The sequence below is a fragment of the Bombus impatiens genome, unplaced genomic scaffold, assembly GCF_000188095.3.
Source record: "Bombus impatiens unplaced genomic scaffold, BIMP_2.2 scf_0637, whole genome shotgun sequence".
Classification (NCBI taxonomy): domain Eukaryota; kingdom Metazoa; phylum Arthropoda; class Insecta; order Hymenoptera; family Apidae; genus Bombus; species Bombus impatiens.
Genome location: NT_177056.1, coordinates 1,912,475 through 1,921,435, shown reverse-complemented (window position 1 = coordinate 1,921,435; position 8,961 = coordinate 1,912,475). Strand labels below are relative to the sequence as shown.

Sequence of the window (8,961 nt, the reverse complement as noted above, 5' to 3'; positions counted from 1 at the left end):
GGTTCGTCGGGCGACCTCTCCCTAACAGCCATCAGCCCGAATGAACGCTATCATTCGATGATGCCAGCCCTCTCCCCTGGTCTCGATTTTACGATCGATTCCGGAGCAGGCCGTTTCCGCTGGACACCAGAGCCACGCTTCTCTTCAGCCATCCTACGTATGTTTACGCCTGGCTCCTTCTGCGGCTGCCTTGGTACAATGAGTGCCTCGCTTCCTGGATAATAGTGCTGATGTTAGGCATCGTTAGTCTTTACATGAATTGAGCATGATGGATTACCTTGGTGAAGGGTGAGTAGGCTGAACTTGAGTCGTTTCTTAATTACAGGTTTTTGGTGGCTACAATGAAGATAGAGCTGCTTGAAACAGATTTTGTACGTTTAGTTTTGTAGATCTATTGTGAAATATTTCTGAATGTAGCTGTAAATAAATTTTGAGGAAGAATCAGTTTAAAAATATGTGGCTGTAAATGAAACTGAAATGTAATAATTATTTGAAAAATCATAGAAATTGAAAAGTTACAATTTCTCAAATGAACTACAAATAAAATCCAAATACGAATAGTTATTTCAAAAACATAAGAGAACTGTAAAACATAGATTTTGGACCTGAAAAATAAAATTCTTAAAAAATGGGCTGTAAATAAAATTACTATTTTAAGCAGGATAAAACACAAATAATCTTTCATTGTGCTTAGACCCATTAAACGATTATTAGACAATAACCGTTGATAAACGAAATTCACGATAATATTCCTATGGAATTACCATGCTTTTACATCTCTTAACCATTTACATAAGGCAGTAGAAACATCAAATATCGTATACATAAAGGCCAAGGGACTAGAGAGCATGAAATATGATTTATCTGCAGATAGAGAAATTACATGACTAAACATGACACGGGACCGACCTTAGATAGGTGGTAGGAACCTGTGCGACACTTGTTTCGCACTTGTTCTCACGAAAGGGCCACGATGAGAGCAGTCCTGGTGCGCGACCCTCTTCCCCGTGTCTCGTCTCAGGGGAATTCTCTTCCAGGGTACGCGAACGTAGTACGTCGTGCAACACCAAATCGTCCATAGTGTATATACTGAGAACACACAGGAACGAACTCATCCATTGGCGTAGACCTTCCCACAACTTCTCTATGCTTCTCCAATAGAAACTCGAACTTGCACGTACCTTATATAAGAAATTATGTTAGTGTAAGCTACAATAATATGAACTTTTTGTTGCACTGTTGCATCTGTTTACGTTACGTGTGTGCGTTATGAAGATACCGCACGAAGATACAGATAGATTTCTGTGATAATATTTTTTCAAATAGAGGTAAATTTGATTGGTAGAAAATGTTACAAGAAATTTACAACGATACAAATAACTTTTGTACATAATTATTTACAAATAACTTTTGTAAATAATTTTATCGTATAATAATGAACAAACTTGTGTAATTCAAAGCGAAAAATTATAGATAAAAAATCGACGACCTATTCATGTAAATTAAATATAAATAAAGGTAAAGTGAATTGATGGATCCGTTGAAAAACTGTCACTAAAATAAGTTTAGTGTCTACGTCTATGGGAACATGGCAAACATGCGTGCGCGTGTAAACACTCGCACACTCGCATAAACGGCGTTTCGTCTTTTATATCAATAGAGTGAGAGAACGTCAACCCCCCTTAGCGGTCTGATACATATGTCCTTGATTTGTCGGGAGAATAATATTCTCCTGGAAAGTTGATTAAATATTGGTTAGTGATCTCAGATGCCCTTTACCCCCCTCCGTTTCCGTTCCATCGACTCGAAAACCCATAGGAATACAATTTAATATTTTCACGTCCCAGGGATAGCCGACTATTTTTCTTCCGATTTACACGCGGCTCTGTCACTATCACCTTTCATTTTCACGAATGAAATCGTTTTATACTTGTTGGTCTTAAAAAATATTTCGCAAGAAAGGATATCACGTTTTCATAATTACAGTATTAAGCTCACGAAAATATTTGTACACTTCTAAGAACATTTTACGTATATATTATATAAAATATTTTGAAATCTCATTAGCACTGTAACGAGAAACGACTGCCGTGAGGTAATTAGATATTTACTACAAACATATATTTAGTAAAACATTAGGATAATTCTTCCATGACCTAGCGAATAATCATTATATTATTGTTGAAACGTAATTATTAGAAAATGTGTCGGTATTTCTGATATAATGAAGCATAAAATCTATTAACGTGACAATTTTCGTTAGCTTACTGTAAAATGTTACCGCGAGCTGATTAAAATGGCTTGCAATTATTCGTTTGTCATCCACTTTTATGCAACGTTATTATCAGCTAATCCTGTTTACAGCACATTACATTTACAATTATTTTCTATGTCGCGATGTGTTAATACACGAAAATGCAGGAAAGCTTCAAACTTGAATTTTAGGTTAAGCGATAAGTTTATTTACATTAATTGTTATTACTTTTACGTAAAATCTAGTTAATAAAGAAGTATTTTATTTATAGATGTATCTTTCATCAAAAAATTGTTTTATGTATCTTGTAACTTTTGTAACACTTTTCGAAATGTATATTTCACGAACGAACTTATTATTCAACGCAATAGAAACTATTAAATAGAATATTAAATAGAACTTACCAAATTTATTCAATGAATCAACATTTTTCCGTCTTCTATCCATGATAAACACCATAATCTTAAAAATTACATATTTTTGCTCTACACTACCCATAAAACGTCGTTGCCACTAACACAGGAAATGCGTACTTATTGCCAGCTCATTTTTTAAATATATACCACCAGGTGACATTTCGAGTACTAAAATTATAACTTAAGAATGAAATAATTAAAATTCACGTAGTTTATTGTATCATCCTAAAACGTTATTGAATTTTAATAAGTAAATTATAGAATATAATTTATTGTTTACATTAGATATAAATTAAATTATATTAAATTTAATTTAATTTGTACAATTCAAATATTTTAAATGCGACAGACAGCGCCACTATTTCCGGTAAAGTATTTTTATTGGCGCAGTCGCGTATTATAAAAGTATAAAAAGTAGGACGGCACGAAAATCAAATGTGGTAATAAAAAGTAGTTTTATTATTAATTTATTATGAAAGTAGTGTTGATTATTCTCAGAATGGTTGGAGTCACAGCATATCTATCTGTATAAGGTAAATATCAACATTTCTTTTCGATCTTGTTAAAACAAAAATACAATTTCAATGAATGGATTCAATATTCTAAAAACTATCGTGATATTATTGGAAGATGAAATATATAAAACATAGTAATTTGCAATATTTTGTAATTTAATAGAAAAATTAATATTTGGTACGAAATTTTTAATTTTTAGGAGAATCAAACTTAGGTGTATTTAAACATTCAATTTTAATATTTGAGAAATTATACAAAGCAAACATCAATATCAAATATTTGAGTAATTTGTAATCGCAACGAAAAATTTACATTAAATTCGATTTATACGCAACATACAAAAATTACAGAACTGTTTGTTTTCTATATTTTAAAACAAACGGTTTTATCAAAACAAAATACGCTTTAAATAAACTTCCAAAGACAGTTTCTACTTATCTGTGTAAATGTCGCACTTGTATAAATATACATAATAAACCTGAAAACATTTAATTATACAATAATCAGTAAAAGCGAATTATTAATAACAATTACTTGTATCACTATTTTTTATACAATATTTGTGAATACTAGCAAACACAACACATAATAATGAATAATTATATATAATATTATAGATAAATAATTCTACATACCTCATTAAGATATAATAGCAAAAATGTATCTAACGTACATTTCAATTAATGCAGCATTCTTATTTTTGATAGAATATTGTCTGATTCCTCACACAAGCATCATGTTCTGAAATGAAAGAATGAACAAAATTAATCAAAATTAAAATGAAGTCGCAAACTAGGAATTTCTTACTAAAAAATTAATTTCAATTACCATGATTCGGTCGATAATGAAGTCCTTCTCGATTCACTCCACCCCGCCTCGAGCTCTTCATACTGCTCGCCTTTTGTAAATTAGTAACAATCGTGTCACAATCTGATTTTCCTATTTCCACCACGTTCTGTTTTGGAAGGTGAACTTCACATACGTTTGAGGACTCTTTGACGTATTGTACTTCAGGTCGGCACATGACTACCTTTCTGGGATGCGAGCATTCCTCAAAAGTAACATTCGAATGAGGCAAATTTTGTTGTTTCACATATACGACTTTGTTTTGCTCGCACGTTGGCACGAAAATAATTTTCTGCGTTGATTCTTGAGGATATGATACCACGCGATAATTAACGCCTGAGTTAATTAATTCTATATTATCGACGGAAGCAACGTGCTTATTCCTTTGCATATAAATAGGAATTTTTTCAGTCTTGGAATCGTTTTCAAATGCCAAATACTTAATCGGCTGTTTCTCCAGTATCACTGCATTTTTGATACACTGATTGTTAACGACTTGTATCGGAGGCTCTTGTTCCTCCATGGGCAAGATCTTTAAATTCTGCACGCCTTTCAGGATACCAACATCAGCTATATCTTCTTGGCAGAATCGTCCATTCTGCACCGTTCTAGATTTCTCAATTTCAGGCACATTATCATAAGGATACTCTTGCATGTTGTTCACATCATTGCATTGATCTACCACCACATAGCAAACATGTTGATCGTTATGGTACTTTTTACCGTTTTCAGATTTAGAAGGTTGCATGACCTTTCTTACCAATCCATTTTCACAAACCATTGGTTTTTGATGTACCTGTACGTGCTGCACTTCTGGTGCGCTTGCTTCTTTAAATTCTTGACTATTATAATTGGAACTATCAGAATTTTCCGAGCATCGATACGCTTTATAATAATTTCCTGGCGCTTCCTGGTAGTGTTTATATACAGTACAATTATTTTTCGATCTTTCATGCTGCAAAGGAACATTTTTCCGTATGATACAGACGTTCGACTTATCAGTCTTTCCATCTGCAATTATATTGTTTATGTATAGACAGTGTCCTATATTCCGCGAGTCTTTCTTCGTGAACATTACTGTCTTTTGTATTGGCGGATTTGTTCTGTTCACTAAAATGTCATTCGCATGGAGATTCTGCTGAGTTTGGTTGTGTTTAAAAATACTTGGTGAATCTATTACGCAAGTTTGAACGTTCAGATCTTTCATTTTTGTACTATCGAATAAGGTATTTGTAGTCTTCGATTTTTGCGGCCTCTTTGAATCTTCATTCGATTCCGTTACCACGGATTGCGAAGTGAAGAGAACGTTCTGCTTCGGTGCAACGTCGAACAACATTTTCCGAGACTCTTTATTAATATGCATCGGTTCCTGGAATAGATTTAGCCGATTGTTATTATTCGCCACAACATTGTTACACCTTCGTAATATAGCAGGAATATGCTTCAAATTCTTCATTTTAACTTGCTGCATTATTTTAAAATTTTGTCCTTCCGCGTGTTTTTTTAATCCATTGTTTAAAAAATGCACTGTTTGTCTACGTTGAGTTTTGTGTTTTATTAAACGTTTCTTATCAATAGAACTATTCTGAGATTCTGCTTCTGTTTGTGCAAATAAGAGAGGTTTATTCTTATCCTTTATCCTCTCACAATCAAATTCATTTATTTCAAAATATTTCATAATACTGTTCTTGTGTGTGGGACTTGCAGAATAATTTATTTCTAGAGAAGTACGATTGCTTACATCTGTCGATTCATCCTCGTTAGATATGTTATTCATTTCGTGTGACATTTCCGGTTCAAGACTGTTCTTTATTCCTGCATCCAGGGTGTTTGACGAAGACGAATGAAATAATAAATTGGACGTATTAATTTCGTTTTTTCTTAAATTCATTTTTGGTATTAAAAATAGGTTTTGTCTTTCTTGTAAACTGTCGTTATCCTTGTTACTTTTAATATCAATATGCCAGTCTGGATTATCAATAGTTTCAGATACTAAGTTCGCGTCTTGGGGATACCCAGAAGGACAATATGCAGTGTCTGGAGGAAAAGAATCATTCATCGAAGTACTCGGTGTACCGCATTCGTTCAAAATATTACCACGTTTAATCATGTCCCGTAAACATTTATTTTGAAATGATTTTGCGTAAATAGTTCTTAATTTTTGTTTCACCTTCGTTAGCGGATCTGTCGAAGAAAAAATATGAGAAAGAGAATATTGTAATAATTAAAAAATGTAAAATAAGATACCTGGTCCGAAACAGTCTGGAAAATTTTCTTCCTCGAAATTTTCTGAACAAACAACCCTGCATAATTCTTCGTATTTACTTAATGCAAAGTTTCGTAAATTTTCAGGATCAATCGTTTTCTTTTTTTCTGCTGGTTTTTGAGGGAACTCTATGTGTCCTTCATTTTTAATTCTCCTTCTTCTATAAAAAGTATGTAATTATAATAATGATTTAATTCATTTTTCTTTTACAAAAAAGAAAAAATAAAAAAATCTGATTCTTAATTACTCTCTAAACTTACATCTTTGGCTGTTGTATATATCTTGTGTGAAAATATTCAACGAAAATTACCTGAGACTTACCCATCCACTTTACCCAAAATAGGACTGCTTTGGACACCAGGAGGAGTTGGTTGGAGAATATCTTTGATAGTAGAATCGAGTAGTAATTCTTTCTGAACCTCTATGTTGCCATTTTCAACTACAACGTCTCTGTGAATTAAAAAATATATTCATTAGAGCGAGAGTAAGTTTTTTATAGTGTTTTTACTTACTCTGATTTCGAGTCATAACCATCCATTAATTTAAGCACATCTCCCTGTAGACGCGCGTTGTTTAGATCGTTCAAAGCTGCTTTCGTTTGAACTATAAATAATTATAGTATTTAATCAATTATTTTTTTTGATAAAACGATATATATTTATAAATTATGAGACGTACATCTTCGTATTTCTTTTCCTGCGGCACCATTTCTGTATATTCCAGCCAACTAGAATAGAAAAATCATAATTTTTATTATTGCTGTAAATAGCGTTAATTTTTTAAAATAGTGTGTTATTTATATTTACAGGTCCCGGAAGAATCCTGTTCGACAGCCTTTTTGAATTTGGCGCCTTGTTCGATTTTCCATCGATCTTCGTTTCTTTATCCTGGAAGAGATTGTCCGCAAGTAATAAATATAAAAAGTGGAGGAATGAAGGTAAATTAAGTTTTCAAATATATATATTCCTTTAGTATGTCGAAACGCTGCAAAAGTTCAACGAAATTACTCAGCCAAAATTTGAATGTCATCCGGTTCTGCTGAAAAATTGCGCGTATATTATTACGATTTCAGAAATTATTTCCGAACATTAATAATAAAAAAGTTTGTTATTTAAACTAAATATACAATAATTAATTTATCAAATAATTTATATAATAGTTCTGATATGCTTCAAGTATTACAAAATTAGTAGTTATTAAAATTGATATCGTAGCAAGATGAATAACCGTGTTAAATTATACAAGATTATACATTCATATTTCTTCGTAATATGCATAATAAAGAAAAAAATAAAAAGAATGGCGCGTTTTCTTATTTTCATACTGTTCGATTTATCGATATATCTCATGAGATGCATAAAACTTATTCTTTATTCGATTCTATAACAAAGTATCAATGTATATATTTATTTTCATGTATGTTTGTATATAACATAGTCTACGAAACATTTTTTTCAAATCCCCAAATATTATTCAATATCTATTAATAAAATAAGAGGAAAACATTGAAATAACTCATAAAATTTTCAATGACACATGTCAATCACCTGACATAACCAAAATTGTCGTAGAACTAGAAATATACTTTTAGCAGATATAATATTACATATATTTCTATATTTGATTTATAGATGAAAATAAATAAAATATTTAAGACAAAATATACAATTTATACTACTAAAATGTGATAATAATATGCACAGATGTGTATATTGATACCTTCTTCGATTTGAATACTCTCTGATGCAGATCTGTCAAGTCCCTTTTACGTCTCTTCTTTTTCTTACGAATTTTCTGTTCTTCTCGAACACTTTTTCTTCGTCCATCGACAGATATGTCACTGGCCGCGATGTTATGCCTTGCTTTCCCCATTTTACGATAGGAGACAAGACGAATTGCGCCTTTCGAATGAGATTGACGAGCGTTTCAATGTTTGTTTACATTTCGTTACCTCGCTTCTTATGATGCTCCAAGTATCACGTGGAATGACAATATCGACATACTTTGTCTCATTCTCAGACGATAACACCATCATGCGATTAACCGAGCGATGTGTAATATTATCGACTCAGAAATCAGTTTTAAATAATCTTTTTTTGTAGTACGTTAAACGTATTTTATAATCGGAAATAAGCTTAAAATGTATATCGAAATAAATTTAGATTTGCTAAAGATAAGAAATCGTTTAACTTACGTAAATTTGCATCTGACTTAACTTAATGATGTTTTGATAATAAAAGTATTGGAAAGTACAAATCCTCTTTAAAAAAAAAAAAGAGATGACAAATACTGTGAATTTTTATTTACACATCCATTACTGCTGAAAATAAAATTGAGTAATGATTTTTAAAATTTAATGGATGTGTAATATAATGTAATAGCTTCCAAATTTCAGAGAAACGTAATGTAATGTATGAGTCAGATTAGTTTTGGTTCCATAAAGATAGGTTTAATAAAAAGTGTCTCATAAACAAATGAACAACGACATGACGCAAAAGGTCTAAAGGAAACGTCGATAGGACATTTAGTCTTTTGTTGACATGCGTATCGCGAGGTGTTGATTCGCGTGTAATATTCACTATTATCAGTGGATAGTTGTTTTATAATATTATTTTCAATGATTATTCTGTAAAAGAATATTTTATCGTCTGTTTTTAAATCAC

At 31.8% G+C, this 8,961-nt stretch overlaps 1 protein-coding gene and 1 long non-coding RNA gene across 4 annotated transcripts; both read right to left on the bottom strand.

Annotated features, from left to right (window-relative positions):
* Positions 1-6: 6 nt before the first annotated feature.
* LOC117152060 lies at positions 7-2,813 on the bottom strand. Of its 2 annotated transcripts, none has more exons than XR_004462289.1 (4): positions 2,659-2,813; positions 910-1,181; positions 278-417; positions 7-214 (listed from the first exon to the last, which is right to left on the bottom strand). It is a non-coding gene; the product is annotated as an uncharacterized LOC117152060 (long non-coding RNA). The 2 variants fall into 2 exon arrangements; XR_004462288.1 differs by having other exon boundaries at positions 278-353; positions 2,659-2,811.
* A 676-nt stretch (positions 2,814-3,489) lies between these two features.
* On the bottom strand, positions 3,490-8,422 carry LOC100743114. 2 transcript variants are annotated; one of them, XM_033322413.1, is made up of 9 exons: positions 8,018-8,422; positions 7,105-7,185; positions 6,977-7,025; positions 6,811-6,901; positions 6,620-6,748; positions 6,280-6,455; positions 4,015-6,216; positions 3,822-3,927; positions 3,490-3,664 (listed from the first exon to the last, which is right to left on the bottom strand). In XM_033322413.1, the coding sequence occupies exons 1-8, from the start codon at positions 8,168-8,170 to the stop codon at positions 3,881-3,883; spliced, it is 2,928 nt and encodes a 975-aa protein (XP_033178304.1). In that variant the 5' UTR covers positions 8,171-8,422; the 3' UTR covers positions 3,490-3,664; positions 3,822-3,880. The 2 variants fall into 2 exon arrangements, with proteins under 2 accessions (XP_033178304.1, XP_012244618.1); XM_012389195.3 differs by having other exon boundaries at positions 3,491-3,664; positions 6,280-6,458; positions 8,018-8,421.
* Between the last annotated feature and the right edge of the window lie 539 nt (positions 8,423-8,961).

Coding starts and splice junctions, on each gene's coding strand:
- LOC100743114 (XM_012389195.3), bottom strand. CDS start 8,170: ATGGGGAAAGCAAGGCATAACATCGCGGCCAGTGACATATCTGTCGAT. Junction 7,186..8,017: donor GAGTATTCAAATCGAAGAAG/GTATCAATATAC, acceptor AATCTCTTCCAG/GATAAAGAAACGAAGATCGA. Junction 3,928..4,014: donor TCATTATCGACCGAATCATG/GTAATTGAAATT, acceptor CTTTCATTTCAG/AACATGATGCTTGTGTGAGG.